General features: G+C 38.9%; 1 protein-coding gene across 4 annotated transcripts in view; it reads right to left on the reverse strand.

The window, feature by feature from the left end:
- The window catches only part of LOC114054154 (ankyrin repeat domain-containing protein 29), a 62,492-nt gene that overhangs the window by 20,027 nt on the left and 18,297 nt on the right, over positions 1 to 24,168 (reverse strand). For 2 of the 4 annotated variants that reach the window (XM_027877302.1, XM_027877301.1), the window contains exons 2-5: positions 19,653 to 19,763; positions 11,344 to 11,442; positions 6,867 to 6,965; positions 4,048 to 4,146 (exon numbers count right to left, since the gene is read on the reverse strand). In XM_027877302.1, the coding sequence (XP_027733103.1) occupies positions 4,048 to 4,146; positions 6,867 to 6,965; positions 11,344 to 11,442; positions 19,653 to 19,763 (408 nt within the window). Of the gene's footprint in view, positions 1 to 4,047; positions 4,147 to 6,866; positions 6,966 to 11,343; positions 11,443 to 19,641; positions 19,764 to 24,168 lie in introns of all 4 variants that reach the window. The other 2 variants (XM_027877304.1, XM_027877303.1) reach the window with 2 other exon arrangements.

Below are 24,168 nucleotides of genomic sequence, written 5' to 3' on the forward strand. Positions count from 1 at the left end.
ATAGTTAAGCAAAACAGATGACCACATTGGCCACGCTGGGAAAAAACCCAACCCAATCTATGCTCCAATCCCACACTCTGAATCCATCACATCTTTGTCTGAAGGTGAGTAGTTTGCCTAGCATGAGTCTGCTGGAACTGTGCTGCCTCTTTTCTTAGGAAGTCACCCGGAGTACTGAGAGATTAAATAACTTATCTTGGGTCACATAGCCAGTATGTCAGAGGCATGACTTAAACCCAGGTCTTTCTGACTCTGAGGTCCTCATATGCTATACCATGATGCTTCTTGGGATTAAACTCTGAGGAATGTGAAGAAAGTATTTCATGCGACTCAGCAGCCCTGTAATTTCTATTTCTTAGACCTTTGTTATTGCTGTTCAGTTGTGTCCAACTCTCCATGATGCCATTTGGGGTTTTCTTGGCAAAGATACTGGAATACTTTGCCATTTCCTTCTCCAGCTTATTTTACAGATGAGTAAACTGAGGCAAACAGGGTTAAGTGATTTGCCCAGGGTCACACAGGTAGTAAGTAAGTGTCTGAGGCCTGATTTGAACTCAGGTGTTCCTGACTCCAGGCCAGACAGTGCTCTATCTACAGTGTCATCTAGCTGCCCCTACTTCATAATAATAATGGTCCAAGGGTCGGGGGTGGGGGGAGTCTTTTCAGCCTTTTGTAGTCTGGCATGGTTAAATATTGTTATAAATACCTTTTTTGTGGGTTTTAATGAATGGAGCAAGATTTCCAATTATATTTTTTTCCCATTTGTCTTCCTACCCCTGGCATTAAAGGATGAAATGTGATGCTTTTGAAATAATTCCTCTTCTAGGATGTGTTTGAAGTCACTCCTTCATGGAGCACATCTGTCCCACAGACATCTACTACCTATGAACTCAATTAAGCAATATTATCTGCAAAAACAGAACATGTGCTTATTTCTATTTCCATTTCATTATCATTTGTAATTGAGTATATGTAGCTTTGGGGCATTTTTTTCATCCTTGATCAAGGCTGGTGAAATGTTATGTTATATCTAGTGGACAATATGATTCACTTGATTACAGGTACTTTATTTCCTTCTTCTCCAGTTAGGTCTGATGGGAGTGATCTTTGTTATTTTTAGACCACAGTGGAAAATCCTAGCTGGTTTTTGCCAGGGCTGCTGGAAAAGACAAGCCAATCCGGCTAATGATGGTGCCTCAGGTTAGGAAAGGAGCCACTCGTGCACACCAATAAATACCAAGCACACTTCTTTGCTAGTCTCAGCCAGGTGCCTCATGCAGAGGGTACTATTGTGTTTCCAAAGGGTGTCAGCTGAGTTGGCAGTCTGGGCAATACTCGACATGAAATTAAAAAAAATTAATTTAACAGATTGCACAGATTTTTTAAAAACAGATGCTTCATGTGGGAGCTAAAACTTCAGATGCCGATTTGTGCTTTTCTCTAAGCTGGCTTGCATGCCACTGACAGCTGCTCATTCTCTGACAATTCTCTAAGAGGTGCTTTCCAGGGGCAGCTAGGTGGCGCAGTAGATAGAACACCGGCCCTGAAGTCAGGAGTACCTGAGTTCAAATCTGGCCTCAGACCAAACACTTGACACTTACTATCTGTGTGACCCTGGGCAAGTCACTTAACCCCAATTGCCTTAAAAAAATTGTTTTCTACACCCCATTGATTTCTACCATGCATGGCCCTTTCAGTTCACAGAAAGTCTAGGGTCTACGTGACCTTTCTTTTTCTACACTTTAACTGCTTTGGATGCGTTTACTAGATCATCTGGCCAAGGGTCATAGGAGGGGCAGGGCCATAAAGTAAATGGAACATATGATGGCGCTGATGTCACTGCTGGGCATGGAGTTTCTTGAGTCATCTTAAATACTAATCCCCTTCTGGACTATTGTGAAGATCGAGTGAGATAACAGGCATGAAGCACTATGGGAATGCGAGGTCTAAGCTATAATGGGAGTTTAACAAATGGGAATAGGCTCCCAGACATCTGTTTTTCTCTAATAATAGGTGACATTATACACGTGTGTGTGTGTGTGTGTATGTGTGTGTGTGTGTGTGCGCGTATGAAGGGCAACTAAGGTGTCTCAGTGGATGGAGCACTGGGCTCAGAACCAGGAAGACTCATCTTCCTGAGTTCAAATCCAGCCTCAGACACTTACTAGCTGGGTACCTCTGGGCAAGTCATTTAACTCTGTTTGCCTCAGCTCCCCATCTGTAAAATGGATTGGAGGAGGAAATGGCAAACCATTCCAGCACCCTTGCCAAGAAAATCCCAAAGGGGGGTCACAAGGAGTTGAACATGATTGAAACAACGCAACAACAAAATATATGTATGTATATATTTATTATTTATTAATATGTATGTTTATATACACATATAGAAACATGTATATGTATATATGTACATGTATATGTATGTTATGAGAACCAGATAAAAATACATAAAATGCTATTTAAATGAGGGTTGTTTTTATTATTATTAATCATTATTTAATTAATTATTATTTATTTATAATAATTATTATTTATTATAATTATTATAAATTCATTATTATTATTATTAATGTGACACTAATGCCAAAATCATCACTCATAGGCCTTGCCTGAAAGGGGGCAGAATCAGCACACATGACCTCTGCCTTTGAAATGCCCCCCACTAAGTGGCGCTACAGTCATCAGAATCTTCAGGCCTTCCACCAATACCTTAGTCATTCCATCTGCATTCATAGAATATCCATGATACTGTGATAGGTGTATATGGGGGCAGACGAGGGTGGGGGATAATATTAAAGAACCCTTTAATGTATCAACCCTTATGTAACCTATAGTTTTTAAGGTGTTCCAAGGTGCAAGTAGAATGTGATCAAATGGAAAAAATGCATATCTAACTAATACATCTTCCCCCATATATACACAGGAAAACTGAATGTAAAGTCAAGAGGTCTAGTTGCAGGATAACATAACATCCAGGGCATAAATAGCTAAAAACCAGCAGTTGAAGGGTTAATTTTGATTTCTCTACTCATTCCCCAAGAGACCCTGGGTAAGTCACTTGATTGTGTTGCAGTTGTAGGACATTTTAACTTTCAAAAAATACTTCATTTCAAAAATATACTTTAACTTTTATTTTAAAATTTAATCTAAAAATACTTTCTCCTTTAATTTTTAAAAATTACATAACCTACCTGTAATTTTTTGTTGTGGTTGGAAGAATCTTTTTCTAACTACTATAATTAAATTATTAATTTTCTCATGCTACCACCTACAAAATAAAATCATAGTTATACTATACCCTGTAGGTTGCTGCTGTGATTAATCAATGAGTAGAGCCCTTGGGTAATGGTCTATCTGCCAATTGGCAGAAAGCTGTCCACCCTAGCAGCAGATGCATTTCAAAGGCAACTATGGGCTGCCTTTGCTTCAGCTGCATCTCCTTCCCCTGACTCTATTTCTCTCCCAGATAGCAGCTTAGCTACTCTTCTTGTCTATTATATTTTAAGTTTTTTGAAAGCAGGATTTTTTAATTTTTAATTTTTCTTTACTTTCCATCCCTGGGTCCTCACTGCAGGGCCTTGGACAGGGTAGATGCTTTATGTTTGCTGAAAAGAACTGTCCCACGTCACAGGCATGTAAAGAAAACATTTGGTTAATTCTTCATCAGTTCCATATGCTGTGTTGGGTGAGCTGTCACATAATGAAGATGTATTGCATGGTAGGCTGTAGGATCTGCCATTTTATGCATTAAGTGAAACGACATATGTGTAAATAGGTTCAAAATTACAGAACCAAGATCAGTACTGTTTTCCTGTAGCCAAAGTTACTATCTAATTCAATTATATCGCATCTCCTGACTCTGTAAACATTACCCAGTCTAAAAACTTACAGTTAATTAAAATATGGAATAAAAGCAGATTTGGGTTTTGTGTGTGTGTGTTTGTTTTTTGAGAGGCAATTGCTGGCAGTTGAGATAATATTGCTGAGATCGTGTGTGGCAAGGGAACTGAAAACTGCATATTTAATGTCCGTTGGGAACAAACTCACATAAAGTTGATCATGAATGTTGGCACCGTACTTCAATAAGGTCTCCACCACTCGCATGTGGCCGTACTGACTAGCAGCCAACAATGCAGTGCCGCCATCCTGGAGACAAGAAGAAAGTAATGCTTTAGAGACCATGGGCACAGACTTTTGCAAGACATATTTTTCACATGCCCAAGAGGTGAAGAAAATAATTCCCCAAAAGATAAATACTTCTACCCCCTTCTCTCATCTACTCTTCCCACTTTTTCTTGACAATAATGACATAACTTATTTGTTACTGTTTTATATGTTTGGAGGCTCCAATAGAAAGATCTACACTCTGCCTGTTTAAATAATGTAATGTCATTTAAAATTTTCTTCTATTTGTTGAGAATGGAAACTACACCGTCTCCTAAGCTAGAAAAACCAAACAGAACAAAAAGGATATGTCAATACACTAGTCTGGCATTTTAAGATTCATGCGTGGTGTGATTTGAACCTTAGAGTACCACCTTAGGACACAAGGAACTCTCCATTTAAAGTGCCACAGGAGTGTAGAAAAGGATAGGGTCACCATAAATTTGAGTTTGTAGGAACTACTTCTGGGGTCTCCCGAGGAATTTCTAGGATTTTTAGTCTATCCTTGATGTCCTTTGGGCATTGTATTGTTTATTATGCACTGTATTTGGGGTATTGCCTTTTACACATACACTTGTACCCACCTGGAAGTGAAGGGGAAAATCATGGGTTTGCAATAGATTTTGGAAAAGAAACAAAAATCACAGAAAAATCTTTCTGAAATTTATCTGGCCTAGGGTTAGGCTTTTTTTTTTTTTTTTTTTTTTTTTTTGGATAGGCAATTGGAGTTAAATGACTTGACCAGGGTCACATAGGTAGTAAGTGACTGAGGTCAGATTTAAACTTGGGTCCTCCTGACTCCCAAGCTAGTGTTCTATCCATTGTACCACTTTGCTGCCCCTAGGGTTAGACATTTTGAGAGAGAAGAAAAGAAAAACCACCTCATTATCCAAAAATTTAAAAATGCTTAGCAATGGGGAAAACTCAAACATTCCCAAGGTTTTTCCCTGGACGAGTATTCCAATTGGAGACAATTCCTAAGAATTTCTGTTTATAATCAGGTCAGAAATAAGCTAACACAATTGTGAAACTCCCATGTCTCTCCAAGACCGTCTTCCTAATTCAGGGACAAAAGTTTCATCCCATAAATTGTCTTCAACACTAAAATTTTTTTATTTTATTTTGATTCATTCTTGCTTTGATTTGTTCTTGGTTTCTTTGGCCACATGGGACAAAATAAAAGTTAAGGATTAGGCATAAGAATAGCCATGGCCCCTTTTTTAAGTATCCCTGGTAACTGTATGCTATGTTTTAATTAAGACATTGGCTCTTAAAGGAGCCTGGAGACATTTTGTAGACCAAACTTCATGCCTCAGAAATACCCACATTGAAATTATTTCCCCAGGACCACATTAAAGTTTCTGATCATTCTAGCCAGAGAATTGGGAATAAACTAGAGGGAAAAAATGTAGATGTATTAGGAAAGTTATAGACCCGCCATCCAAGTACCAACCCTTTAAAATAAAACATAACACAAAAGGAAACATTATGATTTGTAGACATAATTCTCCAAAATGTGGAACCCATAATAATTGCTCTCTCACATATACCCACAAAATAAACATTTCTTTGCATTGACATACTATATATTTTATATATATTGACGTACCTGTGAACATACTGTTGCCCCCCAACAGAATGTAAGAACTTTGAGGGCAGGCACTGTTTCATTTTTTTTTTTTTTGCCTTTGCCTCCCTAGCACCTAGTCCAGTACACGGCACATAGTAAGCACTTAATACTTGACTTAAAATTCAGCCTCAGACACTTACTAGCTTGTGACCTTGGGCAAGTCGCTTAACTTTGCTAGCCTCAGTTTCCTCAATGGTAAAATGGGGATTAGAATAACACCCATCTCATAGAGTTGTTGTAAGGTACCAAATGAGATTATATTTGTGAAGTGCTTAGCACATAGTAGGTGATATGTAAATGATAGCTATTCTTTTTTTTTTTTAACTAGGCAATGGAGTTAAGTAACTTGCCCAGGATCACATAGCTAGTAAGTGTCAAATGTCTGAGGTCAGATTTGAACTCAGGTCCTCCTGACTCCAGGGTCAGTGCTCTATCCATTGCACTACCTAGTTGCCCTCATTGATAGATATTCTTATCATCATTATTATTATTTGAATTGATTTTTTGTGATTAGGACTGAATTATTGGCTCCGGAGCTAGAGAAACCTTGGAGATTATCTGGCACAACACAACTATTTTTTGGAAGGAGTTCAAGTTCAGAGAGGTTAAAGGGTCTTGTCTAAGGTTGTAGCTAGTAACTGGCTGAGACAGGAAGGACTTGAACCCAGATCTTCCGAGTCTTTTAACTATAATTCCAGGGGTCTGTGTACCTACCTAAAAAATATTTGAAAGAGAAAACTACACTCACATTTTAGATCAAGAGGAAATACAAGGTGGCCTCAGGCACTTGACACTTACTAGCTGTGTGACCCTGGGCAAGTCATTTAACCCCGATTGCCTCACCCCCCCCCCCCAAAAAAGGAAGCACAAGGCATTGGTTCTGAAATTTTTTTTAAGGCAATCAGAGTTAAATGAGCTGCCCAGGACCACACAGCTAGTAAGTGTCTGAGGCCATATTTGAACTCAGGCCCTTCTGATTCCAATGACAGTGTTCTATCCACTGGGTCACCTAGCTGCCTTGGTCCTGAAATATTCTTATAGGATCTGAAAGCAAAAAAAAAAGTTCTCTTACTTTGGTTCTAAATTCAGTGGAAGCTCCAAATTCAAAGAGAAATCTCACCACATCGTTGTGGCCTTGTTGTGCGGCAAAGAAGAGAGCCGTTGTACCTGACTGGGAGGAAGAGAGAGAGGCTGGTTTAAAAGCAGGCATTTTGTTCCATTTTGTGTGGAAAAAAAAAAAAAGAACTTGGAACGATAAATTTTTGAATCTAGGTTTGGAGGTAGCATATTCCTTGGATCACTAGGTAGGCTAAGTAGGGCTTGGGAATTTAAATTCTATTCCACTAATGACATGATTAACTTAGGGAAGAATTCAGGCAATCAGTGCTAGAAATGAGGAAAAGGCTATATTCATAAGAATCAAGATCCATCCTATTTTACACAGGTGAAATACCAGAGAAAATCTGTTTTTGACTTCCACACTGCCCACAGCATGCTCAAATATACTGCCATCTCATCTCCTAGCACCCAACTTCACCAGATTTTTTTTTGATGTGTCTGCATGAAAAGTGGCAGCAAAGTCTTTGCATACTGATCAAAAAATGCCACCCCACTCATAAACATGCATCTGACAAATGTTTTTGATTATGCAAATGTGCTTAAATTCTGCTACGTAAGCTCTGGGAAAGCAAACGACATACTCTTCAAAGACCAAGAGGAAAATCCTTCTGTATACTTTAAAGGTGGAAGGAGATGATTCAGATGGGTGGTGTCTCAGAAAAGCATGCTTTAGACACTAATTATGAATTCAGAAGAACTCTGGCTTTTAAGGGAGGAAGATATAATGAAGAGAGGCAGGGCACAGCAGCAGAACTGCCCTGGCCAAAGTGCTTCCTTTGTAAAATCTATGCCACGTCACTAGATCATATCATTCAGTCCCAGGGATGGCTCTGTGCAAATTAGATCTACAGTCAGAAGGGACCTCATCTAGAACAACCCCCACACTTCATTTTATAGATGAAAAAATTGACACGAGGGGAGGAGGTTAAGTTACTTGTCTAAGGTCATAACAGGTAGTAAGCATCGGAGGTAGGGTTATGGACCCAGATTCTCTGATCCAGGACCAGGGATCCTTCTGCTGTACCACATTGCCTTTCCTTCCTTTTTGTTTACTTAAAAGGAAGGAGGCTTCCTCCTTTCCACCTGTAGAAAGCCATCGGGTCTGCCTCATCCTTGTTTCCTGAGAGTCTGTAATCTCCCCAATAATGGAGAGAGCTGGATCCCATAAACTAAAGATAGGGACTGGTTTTTGGAATGGCAAGCTTCTCACTGTCTTGATGTATGTGCAATGGAGGAAGATGAGTATATTTTTATGTTGGACATGCTTGAGAGTCACTTGTACCAATGCAGTGTCTCCTTCATGGCTAGCACTTAATCAACATTTGTTATAGAATTGGAAAGGACTAAGTTCTATATGCATTTCCTTGTTACATTAATAACCACAGTCCCCGGGGCAGTTAGGTGGGGCAGTTAGGTGGCGCAGTGGATAGAGCACCGGCCCTGAAGTCAGGAGGACCTGAGTTCAAATCTGGCCTCAGACCAAACACTTGACACTTACTAGCTGTGTGACCCTGGGCAAGTCACTTAACCCCAATTGCCTAAAAAAAAAAATAACCATAGTCCTGATTACTTCATGTTAGTTTGAGTAAATGTCCCGATGTTTAAATGACTGGTCATTATATTAAAGTAATGATGTATAGAAAAAAAAAGTCAGCCCCCACTTTAGAGAGTATGGGACAAGACACAACTAATTGTATTCACTTTTCTCTTACTGAAATAAAGGGCTTCATGCCATCACTTTGATTTAGCTCTTCTATCTGTGCTCCTCCATCAGCCAAGATTTTTGCAAGTTCTCAATAAACAACAACTCTGTTAGGACCATTAGTTTTTAGTTTGGTGTCCACACCAGGCTATAAGTCTAGACAGCCCACTAAATAAAGGGATGGCAGCAACTTATGCAGCAAAGCAAATAGATGACCTAGTATTGCAAAATATTAAGGTTGGTCCAAGACAGAATAAGATGCCAAATCACTTTAGTAACAATACCCACCAAACACTAAAATAGGTCGGGGAAAGGACTTTCCTTTGGCGATGGTAGCTCAATAGGCTCAGACTATACCATGCATTAACTTGGATTCTTGGAGAATTCAGCGTCTGCATCATACTGCATTGAGCCACAGGGTTTCCCCCGGAATAGGTGTGTTTTGGACAACTCCGTAAGTGTTAATGGGGGCATATGCTCAAAGCACAGAGTCTTTACCATTCTAAGGATTTTAATTGAATAATAAGATCTAAACAAACAGCCAAGCAGCAAACCACAGGGAAACTTGCTGGCCGGAAACCAAAAGCAGGTTGCTTTTTCCTCGCCCACCCTCTTAAGTTCTTTTGAATTATTGTTAAACGATTCCAATGCTTGTTGGAAATGCTTCTCAGGGCACACCTCATGAGTAAGTAGGTCTGGCTCATGTTCTCTTCTATTGTTCAAAGTCTATTTCTTTTCTTTTTTTTTTTTTTAATTCTTACTAACTCAAATGTTTCTTAAAAGCTCAAATGAACAAGGACTATAAATCCAGGAGAAAAAATATATGAGGGTGAACTTTTAGTCATTCTGAATGTGAGTACCATTCAGGGAAATAATTTTGGGAAATGAAAACTGCCCTCCTCCCCACCCTGAACAGTAAGCCAGCATTGTTGTCATGTCTCCTTAATTATGGCAGAATTGGTGGTGGTAATAATAAAATAATTTGGGCTTTTCATAATAATACAGTATAATAATTATATATCATAGGGGCAGCAAGATGGTGTAGTGCCCCTATCGCTGCTCCTGCAGTCAGGAGGACCTGAGTTCAAATCCAGTCTCAGACACTTAACACTTACTAGCTGTGTGACCCTGGGCAAGTCACTTAACCCCATTGCCTAGACAAAAAAAGATAATTATATATCATGTGAAATTATGTGTATAATGTATAACAATATAAACATAATAATCTACTACAGCCTTTCTATACTATCTCAAGTTGTGAACACTAAGATGATACCGGTCTCATTTCTCAGAGGACCATTTTATTTTTAGGTCTATCATGATCCATATCAATAGAATGTGACAGTTATCTATATTTCTAATTCTTTGATGATCATATTGATAAGGCTAATGCTACTCAGAAAAGGTGAAGGGATAGCCTGGGGAAGACTTTTCAAACACTGGATTATACTTTCAAGACCCTTGAAGCAATCTGTCCATTGTGTCAACATGAGTTATAACTTGATCCAGTGTGGAGGTAGGGGCCCAAGACTGGAATGAGGGTTGAATATTAGGATAAAGAATGTTTTCCTATCCTTTACTAGCATGAGAGATGTAAGTCTGGGTCATGGAGAACCAGTCTCAGGTTTGTCTCAGAGGTCTTATTTAAAAGAAAAAAAACCTTAAGGGAATGATTCTTTTCTGGCAGTATCATAAGCCTTTGTAAGGGCCAAATTCAGGTGATTCAATTTTGAAGCCTCTGAAGTCTTGGGAACTTAAATCCCCAAGGTGACTGTGAAATGTTTGGCCTCTCTGATCCTTCCACACTCTTGAAAAACTGGATCATCTGCCCAGGATTCCTTCATTTAAGATTTACTCCCTGTAGTTAGCATAGAACCAAAGTGGAGAAAGCATTTAAAGGCATTTTTCTATTCAGTATTCATTTGACTAGCTTTCATTAGGTATTTAGTGTTGTTACTGTTCAGTCGTTTTAGTCATGTCCCACTCTTTGTGACCCCATTTGGGATTTTCTCGGCAAAGATATTGGAATGGTTTGCCACTTCCTTCTCCAGCTCATTTTACAGATGAGGAAACTGAGGCGAACAAGGTTAAGTGACTTGCCTAGGGTCACACAGGTAGTAAGTGTCTGGGGCCGGATTTGAACTCAGGGAGATGAGTCTTTCTGACTCCAGGCCTGACTCTATATCCATCGAACCACCTAACTGCCCTTAGGCTATTTATTATGTAACGTGTATAAAACAACCTTGGAGGTTCATTTGGGCCAATAGGTCAAGATGTTTGTGATGCCCTGACTATGAAGCCCCATTGGGAGATAACTATTAATTTGTTTCTTTAAAAACAAAAAACTAAAAAATCCTAAAAAACTAAAAAAAAAAATAAAAATAATTTCCCTTAACGTCCTACATATCTTACCTTATCACCCTTCAAGGAAGGTATGACTATGTAAGGAATGTGGCTAGTACCTTAACTGCCTCAAGTGCAGCGATATAGGAAGGCCAAGACATCAGCTAATGAAGTAGTCTGCAAGGTCTGGTGTTGATAAATGGATGTGTTATGACGGACTCCCTAGACCTTTTTTTCAGCACAACAAATTCCTCAACTCTGGGCTTTAATGTCCCTGAGGGAAAACTATTTCCATGGGCCTTGTCCTATTTGCTTGGTACTTCCAGTTGTAAACAACCAGCTCAGTTCTGCCCCTATTTTCTTCTTTTTTATTGGTTTTACCCACCTCTCTCTGAAGGTTGATATCTGCTCCTTGGAGAACCAACTCCCTCACACAGTCTATGTGGCCAGCGTAGGAAGCAACCATGAGCAGAGTGGTGCCATGCTGGAAGGAGGGGAAACAAATCAGCATATTAGACCATCTGTTGTATCAATGACTGAAATCTCATGGGAAAAAAAAAAAGACTGCAAAAATGTCAGTGTTCTTGCTAAGCAGTCATGATGATTTAGCTGCAATGGCAGACATTCATCTTGAGTCAAGTTTTTAACGTACAATGGGAGGGGGAGGGGAAGAAATGCAAACAGGAACCGAAATGCTTACTCTCACATCAAAATTGGAATTTTCAATCTAAAAACTCACTTACTGTTCCAGAAAAACAATCTAATTTTGATTATAGGAGGCAGCTGTAATATGATGACCTCATTTAATGATTAATATTATGAATCTTGCTCCAAAACACTATTATTAACCCAAAGAAGTTATCAAATAAGGCTCATTAGGTTTCCAGGGCCAGAATACTCTATTAATAATTTTATTTCTTTATTATTTATTTTATTTATGAACAATTACTTTTATAAATAAATAATTAATAATAATCTCAGTTAATAATTCAGGTTGGATGAGAGATAGCATGTAGAGAGGAATGAATATTGGCCTGGGGGGGGCCTTAGACTAGATTTGGGGCCTGAGACTAGATTTAAGTCCTAGCTCTGCTGTCAACTAGCTGGGTGATCCTGAAGAAGTCATTGATCATTCTGAGCCTCAGTTTCCTCATTGCAAAATTAAGGGGTTGGATTAAATGCTCTCAAAGGGGCATTTTTACTTCATCAGTTCCATGACTTGAGAATAGGAAATTGTGACTACAAAACAGTTCTAGAAAAAAAAAAGAAGATAGCTTGAATCAGATGATAAATTTGGGGGATAGCCATTTTACTGGGATTGTTATTGTAAACAAAGCCAGCCAAGCTTTTATAAACTTTGGCATAATTCATGAATATGCACAATTCAAATTAACACCAGCTGATATATAGAATTCCAATCAAAAAGGCTTTTTATAGTCTCATTATTCTTTTGATGTTTTCTTTGGCATTGGATTTGTGTTTCCTAACCTTCCATGCTCAGCTATTCGTGAAATCTATCAGATTTCTATAGTGGAAGTACAAGGTTCTTTCCACTCTGGCTGTGCTGGGGGGGTGTGTACCAGGCTAGAAGTGATTTTTTAAAATACTAATATTATTTAAATCTAAGACCAGTTTTTTGGGGGGGTAGCAGGGAAGGTGTTTGTTGTTTTTTGCTGCTATCACCATTCCTTTATTTCCCTGTTTTTGTCTGCAGGGTGGCAATAACAATTTTGCTTGCTGTCCATGGCAGCTGGAACGTGTTTGCCAAGGCTCTGTCTAGTCAGGGTTTCAGAACTATCTCTTGCCCTAAGCCATCCTATTCCATATGTGTCTGTGGGGGACCTGGGGCTGGGACTTAGCATGTCTGTTCATTATTCATCTCAGTTCTCTTCTGAAGCAGAGGTGAGGAGAAGAGTGAAGAAGTTAGTCAAGGAGGGATATTCTTGGCACAGATAGTTTCTTCTAAAAGTGAAAGGAAGCTAATAATTTGATATAATTTGACCACCAAAGCTCTGAACATTGTATCTATGTCAGGGGTGACAATTTTTTTTAAATTAAAGGTCATTGTTTGTAGTGGGGGTGGAGGGAGAAATCTGCCTCAGATTTCAGACAAGTAGAAAGCAAAATAATTTAGGATTTGTTCTTTTTTTTAAAGAGAAAAAATGTTCAAATCATTTTTTCCAAATTAGAACAGGGAAAACAATCTACATTATTCACTAGAGAATGAAACATTTGTATGTATAAGATATAATTTATCTATTTAATTTTTGTGTGTATGTATTATGTCCATTAAAAGGTATTTGTTGTGAAGGGCAATCTTATTAACCTACTGGCATCAATTTCCATATCAGCATAGTTGATCAGATTAACAAACTGTTACCTAGCATAGCATCCTCAGGGAAGGGGACACAAAAATAAACAAGTTGTGATATATGTGTATAAATATTAATAGGTGTATATGCATACATATTTCTATATATGTATATATTTTGTATACACATATATTCTTTAATTTTATATTGTGCCCAGTTAAGGGTAAGAGATTGGGGAAAAGCAAGAAATAAAAGAAGAGGCAGAAGAAGAAGGTATCTAAGGAGTAACTGTCAGTTTATGAGCTGTGACTGAAGGTCCTGTTAATAGTCAACATCTGTCAAATTGCCGCATTTTTGTTTTCTGATAGAGGTGGCCTCATACAACAATGCCTAGAAGTTACATTTGTGACTAGCATTTATTTCATTATTCTGCATCTCCATTCCCCCCCCTGCCTTCCCCCATTAGTTCTAGTTTTTAAAAAAAATCTAGCTGGATCCTAGTATGTGTAATATGCAATTTAATGAGCACACACAAACTCAGTGGAAAAGTATTCCTTTGAGAAAAACCACAAAAACTTAAGAATTGAACAGGACCTGAGGACACTTTTTTTTCTTTTTTTTTTTTGCAAGCCAATTAGGGTTAAGTGACTTGCCCAGGGTCATACAGCTGGTAAGTGTCAAGTATCTGAGGCCACATTTGAACTCAGGTCCTCCTGACTCTAGGGCTGGTTCTTTATCCACTGTGCCACCTAGCTGCCCTGACCCAAAGATGTTTCAAGATATTGTCCTATATCTTTGCTTTCCTTTTCAACCAATTGGTCTACAGAAAAAGCTGTCTATACCCATCTGCACTGTTGCTCCTCTCATTCACTTCTCATACTTTTGCAATCTGGCTTCTGAACTCAAGTGGACCTGCTTTCTCTGAAGTCCCCAATAATCTTTTATTTGCCAAACTGAATTGCCTTTTCTCAGTTTTGATCTCTTTTGACCTCTTTGAAACATTGATACTGTTGATCACCCTTTCTTCCTGGATGCTATCTTCTCTGTCTGTCCTTCTGTCTCTCTCTCTTTGTGTGTGTGTCTCTCTGTCTCTGTCTCTGTGTGTGTGTGTCTCTCTTTCTCCCCTTTAACTGCAGTTCTATCCTAGTCTCTTTGATTATATACATTTAATGATCATCTTTATTCAGATGATTCTCCTATTTATATATCTAGCCCTACTCTTTTTCCTGAGCTCTACTCCCCAATCACCAAATTCCTATTGGACATTTCTGAATGTCCTATAAACATCACAAAGCTCAACATATCAGTCAGTCAGTCAAGAAGCATTTATTAAGCTCCTTCTACGTGCCAGGCACTGTGCTAAGGGCTAGGGATACAAAGAGAGGCAAAAGTTAGTCTCTGCTCCTAAGGAGTTCACAATCTAATGTCCAAAACTGAACTTATTATCGTCCCCCTCCCCCAAACTCACCCTTTTCCTAAACTTTCCAATTTCGGTCAAGATCACCCCCATCCTTCTAGTCACCCAGATTTACAACCGAGGCGTCATCTTCCACCACTCATTCTAACATCACATGTCTGATCAGTTGCCATATCTCATCACTTCTATCTCCACAACATTTCTCGCATCCGTACCTTCTCTGTACTTATGCAGATACCGCCATAGGTCAGGCCCCAATCACCTTTTGCTTGGATGATCCAAGAGCTTCCTAATTAATCTCTCTGCTTCTGGTCTCTCCCCACTCCCATACATTCTCCTGACAGTTCGTTTTCCTAAAGTGCAGATCTGGCCATGTCATCCATCTCCTTAATAAGCTCCAGTGGCCTCCTATTAACTCTGGGAGTAACTATGTACCCTGTTTGGCATTCAAGGCTCTTCACAACATGGTCCCAGCCTATTACACATTACTTCCTTTCACACACACTAGAGTCCAGCCTAACTGTCCTTATTGTCTGTCATACATGGTCCTTCATTTCTTTTGTTGCTGTCATCGAGTTATTTCTGTCTTTCCTGACTCTTCATGACCCCATTTAGAGTTTTCTTGGTAAAGATACTAGAGTGGTTTGCCATTTCCTTCTTCGGTTCATTTTACAAATGAGGAAACTGAGGCAAACACGGTTAAGAAACTTGCCCAGAGTCACACAGCTAGTAAGTGTCCAAGGCCAGATTTAAACTCAGGTCTTCCTGACTCTAGGCCAGGTGCTCTAGCCACTGCCCCACCTTCCTGCCCTGAATCCACCACCTAGCTGCTCTTACCTGTGCCTTTGAATAGGTTGTCCCCATCTGTAGAATGTACTCCCTCTTCCTCTTCTTCTCTTAGTATCTCTCATTTCCTTCAAGGCTTAGCTGAAGTGCTACCTTTTAAAGGAACCATTTCTTGATCCTCCCAGCTGATGATGCTCTTCTCTCAAAATTATCTTTAATTTGTATATACCTATATATGTACACACGGCCTCCTCTGGCTAGACTGTAAGCCCCTTGAAAGCAGAGGCTTTTTGACACTTCAGACATTTTGGATCCATAGTGTTTAATATATTGCCTGGCATACAGCAGGAGCTTAATAAATGCTTGTTAATTTATCTAGTCTATTCTTTGCATGAATAAGAATCCTCTACAGAATGCCACAAGAAGGCATCTAGCGTTTGCTTGAAGACCTCCAGGAAGGAGGAACTTATCTTGAAGTAGTACATATCACTTTTAGATGGCTCTAATTATTAGATTTTTTTTTTACATCAGGCCAAAATTTCTTTTCACTGATCCTTGTTCTTCCCTCTGGGGACAAATATAACAAGTCTAGCCTCTCTTGCATGAGCCAAATACTTTCAAATACTTGAATGCAGTTATTATACTCCTAATCCCCAAACCTCCAAGACTTCTCCAGGCTAAGCACCCTCAGTTTAGTCAACTCATCTTCAATATGGCATGAATTTGAGGTCCTTCTCAATCTTGGTTGCCCTGTTCTGGACACATTCTAGTTTATCGATGTCCTTCCTAAAATGTGGTGCCTACAACCAAACACAACGCTCCAGGTGTTGTCCCATTAGGGAGCGCAGAGCAGGACCTTTGCCTTAATGCCATCTAAAGTTGCTTTAGCTTTCTTGTTGGACTTATCACAATCAAATAATACACAAATATATCCAGACCCTTTTCAGATGAATTTTCATCTAGTCACATTTCCCTTCTCTTAAACTTGTGAAGTTGATTCTTTTGGTGAATGGATTGCAAATCTCCAATTGCTCTTATTAAACCTTCAGACACTAGGCTCTGAACATATAAGCATGGTGGCCTAGTGGGGGAAGTATTATGTTTCCAGATAAGTGTCATCTCATACATTATAATGATGAAATTAAGCAAGAGACCAGATCCAATGCAGACTATTTCCCTATCTTTGAGCAAAACCCATTGGAAGAAACTAGACATATAGAATTTCATAAATCTAAGAAAACAAAAAATTGCTATATATTTGTGAGAAGTGTGTTAAGATGTGTCTAAAATCTATATAAACCAATAATTAGTGCTTTTACATATATCTTAGCAACTCAAGTTGATAAGATTTTTTTTTTTTTTAGGCAATTGGGGTTAAGTGACTTGCCCAGGGTCACACAGCTATAAGTGCCAAGTGTTTGGTCTGAGGCCGAATTTGAACTCAGGTCCTCTTGACTTCAGGGCCGGTGCTCTATCCGCTGTGCCACCTAGCTACCCCTAGTTGATAAGATTTTATAAATAGAGGAGCCTCATGTATATACTGTACAATTCTGTCTATCGGAAAAGATTTGGTATGGCTATATGGTTATCAAGTGGGCCCATGAAGACTTTGCATTCCAACTACTTCTAAGTGATCCTGAAAATTTGGAGTTGTTACTGGGGTCAAATAAGTTCCAGCCCAAGAGACTGGAAGAGGAGCATAACCTTATCATCCCCAAAGAAGCCATCTAGCAGGACTTTGTGTACTTGGGTGTAAAGAGAGAGGCAGGTGGATTAGGGTTAGACTTGAGTCATAGCAATAGAATGTTACAGCAGCAGAGGACCTCCAAGAGCATCTAGTGTAACTCTCTTATTTAATGGATGACAATATTGAAGTCCACAGTGGTCAAATGACTTGTTCTATATAATACCATTATTTACCAAGAAATTTCCCAAACTTTGGGGGCTGAGACAGGAAGCACAGCTCAGGCAAAATAAGTGGCCGAGAATGAAAGTCCTGATTGGGCTGTTGATTCTGAGCTTGAAATTTAAATCCTGCAACGATGGCAGACAGAGAAAGAAAGAGCTAGGCTTTTAATAACCTTACAAGTTTATCAAATGTTTTAATCTTAGGTGATACCCACCACCTAAGAAGAAGCAAGGGATCTTATTATTAGTTATTTTTTTTGGTTAGGCAATTGGAGTTAAGTGACTTGCCCAAGGTCACACAGCTAGGAAGTGTTAAATGTCTGAGGTCAGATTTGAAGTCAGGTCCTCCTGATTCTAAGGCCAGAGCTCTATCCACTGCGCCACCTAGCTGCCCCTGCAAGGGATCTTATTATGGAATGGGTCTGGGTACCATGGATTGTTGGAAGCATGCTGAATTTTCAGGATCCTTTAATTTCATTTGCTTTAACATTTTGCTGAATCATTTTCAGTTGTGTCTGACTCTTTGTGACCCCATTCGGGGTTTTCTTGATAAAGGTACTAGAGTGGTTTGCCATTTCCTTCTCTAGCCAATTTTATAGATGAGGAGACCAAGGCAAACAGTAACTTCCTGGGTCAGAGAGCTAGTAAGCGTCTGAGGCCAGATTTGAACCCAGGAAGAAGAGTTTTCCTGACTCCAAGCTTGGCACTCAATCTACAGTGTCACCTAGCTGCCCTTTGTTTTAATATGTGTTGCCTCTCTCCTTCCACTCTTCCCCCACTGCTTTATAGAATCATGGGATTTTCAAGCTAGAGGAAGCCTTTAGAGATCACCCTCTTAGAGTTGACTTAAAGGTATTATATCCATTAAAAGGTATTTGTTGGGAAGGATACTATATTAACCCACTGGCATCAATTTACTTATCAGCATGGTTTATCAGATTAACTAACTGTCACCTAACATGGGGAGCATCCTAAGGAAAGGGAACACAAAAACTAGACAAGCTGTGATGGTGGAGGTGATTGGAAAGGTGCTGATCATGGGATGATGGCTGGGAGGGCAAGTCTGGGTGGGTGAGTGTGGAAGCCACACTAAGACTCCTAAGAAGCATGAGGAAATACGGTGCTACTTAATCAAGGGTGTCAGAGGAGGGATTGGAAAGAAGGATGGGTAGAATTGAAAAGGATAATAGGCAAAGTATGAAGTAAAGGTCAGCCTCACCTACTTTACAAGTTTATATAAGCCTAGATCTGTTGCCCAGTAACTATAAATAAAATAGGGGCAGCAGAACAAGGAAGGAAAAAAAAATCCAGAATGACTAAAATTATAGGGAAATTGAAACAGCTCTTAAGCTAGCAATGGATTCACCTGTCTGATAAGTGCAATTGAATCATGTAGCGACACTTTTCTTTTAGGAAAACAATAGTATTACTTAAAAAGAACTTTAGCTATATCCTAAATTAATAACATTTTAGTAATGCTTTCTGTTCATCTAAGGTCTCTGTCACTGGAGATAGATGAAAATCCTGTTGAGTACAGATGGACAGCAGCACTTGGCTAGGGGTGAGACAGCAAGCTATCTAAGTGGTATTTGTCTGTTGGGGGTAATATCTATTTTTATTTCCTCTTTGAGGTGGCCAATTAGTGCATTTATGTTTGTGAAAGAAAAAAAAAGGCTAGGGGAATGGGGGCAGACTTTAATTGTTCAGCTTTCTAACCCTCACACACAGCATGCAATTGATATATTTCCATGTCAATCTCTTTCTGTCCTGAATTCTTTCATGGTTGCAGTTAGTTAAAATTTTTTTTGTGTTCTATTTGCCTTATATTTGTAGAATTTGTTTTTGCTTATTCTCTGCTCTTCTTCTTTCCCTTTCGTGGCCCCTTTTCTCTGTTTTGCTCTTGCTACTCCCTGCTTTTCTCTTAGATTTAAAATGTTTTAAAATTCTTCTATACTTGGGGCAGCTAGGTGGTGCAGTGGATAGAGCACAGGACCTGAGTTCAAATCTAGCCTCAGACCAAACACTCAACACTTACTAGCTGTGTGACCCTGGGCAAGTCATTTAACCCCAATTGCCTAAAATAAATAAATAAATAAAATGAAATTCTTCTATACTTGATCTTTGAACTGTATGGAGGGGGAAAAAAAAGCAAACACAACAACAAAAAAGAAATGTAAGTAAGCATTGGGAATTGAAAGGGATCCATGAAATGCTCTCTTGACATCATGGGGAAAGTTAGGTGCTCTCGTCATGCATATACCGAGTTCATACACTGTCTCTGCAGTCCACATCCACCCGACCACTGTTTAACAAGAGTTTCAGAAGAGCCAGGTTTCCTTTTCTTGCTGCCCAGAACGCAGCGTTTGCAAGTGGTGTTTCCTTCTGTTGGAACAAAATAACAGCATTTTACAACAGGATTCATGAGATCCTTATTAGTAATGCTACCATCTCAATACAAAGAATAAATAATATTGTCCATTGATGTCAGCTAAAAAGAAAGCATTTCTAAACACCTGCCACATTTTGTTACATATACTTTTGATTTTTTTGGTGTGTAGTTGTTCTTTCTACATTATCTAATTACATTTTTATAGTCATTGTGTGTGTGTATATATATATATATATACATATATATAAATATTTTGGTTCTGCTTGCCTCACTCTGCATCAGTTCACACATCATTTCTTTCAGCATAGTAATATTCCATTATATTAATGTACAATAGTTTGTTTAGCCATTTCCCAATTGACGGGGATCTATGTTGTTTCCAGTTCTTGGCCATCACAAAAAATTGTTGCTATAAACATTTTGGATTATGAGAACTTTCTTCTTATTGATGAACTTTTTGGGGTATAAGCCCAGTAATGAAGTCTCTGGTTCAAAGTCACTTTATTTGCCTATTTCCAGATTTCTTTCCAAAATAGTTGTACCATTTCACAGCTCCACCAGCAATGTATTAGTGTACCTATAATTCCACAATCCCTCCGACATTGACTACTGCCATTTTTTGGTCATTTTTTTCTCTTATTTGCAGGGTGTGAGATAAAAATTCCAGGTTGTTTTGATATGCATTTCTCTTATTCCTAGTGATTTGGAGCGTTCTTTCATGGAGGTATGAATACTTTGAAATTCTTTTGAGAACTGCTTGTTCATATCCTTTGACACCTTATCTATTGGGGAATGGATATTAGTCTTATATTTATTATCTATTTTTATTTATTATCTATTTATATATATTTATTACATATATATTTATTTTACATATATTTATTCATTATTTATATATCTTGCATATCAAACTCTTACCAGAGAAATTTGATACAAAATCTTTTTCCCATTCTGCCACTTCCTTTTTTGTCCTAGATGCATTAATTTTGTCTGTGCAGAAGCTTTTCAGCTTCAAGTAATCAGAGTTACCTATTTCAGCTTTTGTAATTACCTCTATCTCTTCCTTGGTTAAGAATACATGTTCCACCCATAGCTGGGAGAGGTATATAATCTGTTCCTCTTCTAATTTTTTAATATTATGATCTTTAGTATTAAGGTCACATATCTATTTAAAATGTATTGTGAAATATGGTGTAAGGTGTTGGTCTAAGCCTAATTTCTGCCAGACAGCTTTCCCATTTTTCCAGCATTTTTAAAAAAAGTCAAATATGGAGTTTTTTCCTAGATAATTTATGTTTTACATTTTATCAGACATTGTGTTATTGAGTTCCACTCTTTCTGATTCTCTCTTGTCTAGTCTGCCCCATTGTTTTGTCTCTCTATTCTTTAACTAATACCAGATGGTTTGAATGACTACTGCTTTATAATATAGTTTGAGGCCTAGAAGTGTGTGCATCTGAAGCAAAGAGATATGCCAGGGACAGATGAATATGGAAAGATAGCAGTCCAAGGAAGGAGAGTAGTAATCATACTGGGAATAGTAGTCAGCCACCTTCTGGGGGACCAATTCACAAGTTCAAGTGCAAATTAGGGGGAGTGAGTGGAAAATTTCATGTTTGCTGATTTGAAAAAAGAGGACAATTTTATTATAGTAAAACACAATCATCTAAAATGAATGTCTGCTTCCTTCCATGTAAGCACACTTGGGGATAAAACTTGTGGAGATACTCAGTGTTGATAATATTTCTTTTCAGAATTCCAACAGCAGTCCTCAGAACCTGTAACAAGTCCAATTCCTCATTACACAGGAATTTGTGCTTCCATGTATGTTTGGACAATGTCTAGTAATATGCAGATTATAAAAATACTTTGAATAGTTTCATGGCTGATTTAAGAAGAAAAAAAAAACCTCTCACATTTGAGATTAACAGTTTGCCTTCCCTGAAGTTGTCAGCATCATTTTCAGGAGTCGAACTGATAATTAATTTATGAAATTATGAAATGGGGGGAGGCATGTCCATTTCTTTGGGTACTTGCCAAGACTGAGATAGCAGAGGGAAACGGGTTGTAATCACACTTGAATAACCATAGGATGTGTGGGGGCAAACAGTACAGAAAATACAGACACGAGCAGTAAAGGGGTACAGAGGCAGATGGCATGGGGACAGAGGATGGATGGTGAAGTTGGCAGGCAGCGTGAGGGAGGATTGGAAGGGGGAGGAGCAGAGAGTATCACTCATGTAACAATGGATTACAATTGAGAGCACTCAGCAGCACGGACCCAAATGGAGATGGAAGAATGAATGGTTCAGGGGGCAGGAATTTGAGGTCTCATTTTTATAGGGTTTTTTGGGAAACAGACTAACTCTTATTTGTACTACTTTGGAGTTAGTTCATTAACATATTCAAATCATTTTGTCAGTGAAATTTTAAAGATAACATGTCCATATCATCTCAAAATCATCAACACCATTTGGTGATCTGTTGGTCTTTACTGTGAAGGTTTGGAATTTGTCTGGGATTTATATATCATAGGACCAAAAAGCTCTGATAGATGGTTTCCCTTGATTTGGCACACATTATGCACATTATGTAGTTTTTGGTTAATAAATGATACAATTTGTAAATTATGCTCCTTTGATCTTTGGGACCGTTTGAATGTGACTTTGGGGTCCGCTTTACAATCTTCCTTTATTGACCCTTTATACTGGCTAATTATAAGCTTATTATACTGACTAGGAGTGGCAGAGGGAGGTGGTCAGGGGGGCCAGAACAAGATAGAATTTTAACACAGGAGTCTTCAAGCAAAACTGAACTTGCGGCATTCATACTGCCAATTTGTCATGCCCGATGTAGTTTGTGGCTTTTGTGCCAGCTAGGTTTAATTTGCTTTAGTTATTAGTAATAGGGAGAGTTGGCAATGGCAGGGCAGGTTTTAACTGTTGTAAATTCCTAAACAATGACCTTTTAATAAAGAGATTCCCTCTAGCCAAGATACAGTCATCTGGGTGCGTGAAGGAGGAGGACCGTAAGGTTCCCCTTCATCAGGGCTAATCGTCCCGAGGCTGTTGGCAAAGCGTGAAAACTCAATCATTCTGGATCATGTGCTTAGAATGTTTCATCATTTCATTTAAATACACAATACTTTTGAAAAACTCTTTGCAAGGAGAAAACCTGGTATTTTTGTAGCAGGCTCTTAAAATAGGAGACCATTCTCTCCTCCATGATGCCCTAGGAGCATTTTCTCATGGCTTGGCTTCTTGGCCCATAGAGGATGCTATATGAAATGCCTTACATCTTTCTGCGATAAATCACCTCCCTTTTCCCGTTTTTAAGGAGAAGGGAGCAAGGCATGCCCTCACAGCTTCCAGGAGGTCATTCAGCTTTCTGAAGGTGCTTGCTTCTACCTCCCTCTTGCGTTCAAGCTTATCACAGAACAACAATATGGAAGATGATTTTCTACACATGATGGCGTGTAAACTGCTATCCCCCATTACCAAATGCATCCTTTTCCAATCTTCTGTTGCCACACCCTCCTCAGTCCCTTCCTACTGCCCCCAAATGGGAGGGTCTTGGACCAAGGATCCTCACCCAAGTAACTGCACTATGGAGAAACATCAATATTTATTTTTAATGATAAGGGATAGGGAAGTAAATTGAGTCACTTATCTCTCTGTGGCCAGTACAAATAATAGTACCAGATCTTTCCTAAATTTTTGTTTTACATAGTACAATGCACATAGAATTTTAGAGGATTCATGGCAAGTCAAATAACTTTCTGCCGCTATTTCTGAATTTTCACAATGGGCCTAACCCTCCTGCATAGAGAGCTGAAACAAACTATAACAAATATAGGCATGCCTTGACTAACATTATTAACCAGTTTTGCAAAAGCACATTGTTAGGGAGAAGTTGCAGGCACAGTGAGTTCCACAGTAGCAAGGTCATAAATGGACAATTAGGCAAATGATATTATAGCAGGATTTCATGACTAATATTAGGGTAGGGTTTGGAGTGTCAGCTCAGTGCAGTGGATATAACATTTCAAATCCAATAATCCAATCCAATCAACATTTATCAAGCACCCACTATATGCCAGGCACTGTGCTAAGTGCTATGGTTACAATGAATAACAAGAAAGACAGTCCCTGTCTTCAAGGAGTTTATAAACTCCTTATAAAAAGTTTACTTTTAGATTATAATCTAAAGACAACACCCAAAAGGAGGCAGGAAATGGGTGGAGGACATCAGGCAGTATCTGGTTAGAGGGGTATCTGGTTCCTTGGAATTGAAACCAGGCAGAGCAGCAGATGCAGAGTGGAAGTGAGGTAATGTTTGTAAAAAGCACTTAATACAGAGCCTGGCCCACAGTAGGAGCTACATAAATGCTTATTTCCA

The sequence above is a fragment of the Vombatus ursinus genome, unplaced genomic scaffold (assembly GCF_900497805.2).
Source record: "Vombatus ursinus unplaced genomic scaffold, bare-nosed wombat genome assembly UNPS02014812.1, whole genome shotgun sequence".
NCBI classification, from domain to species: domain Eukaryota; kingdom Metazoa; phylum Chordata; class Mammalia; order Diprotodontia; family Vombatidae; genus Vombatus; species Vombatus ursinus.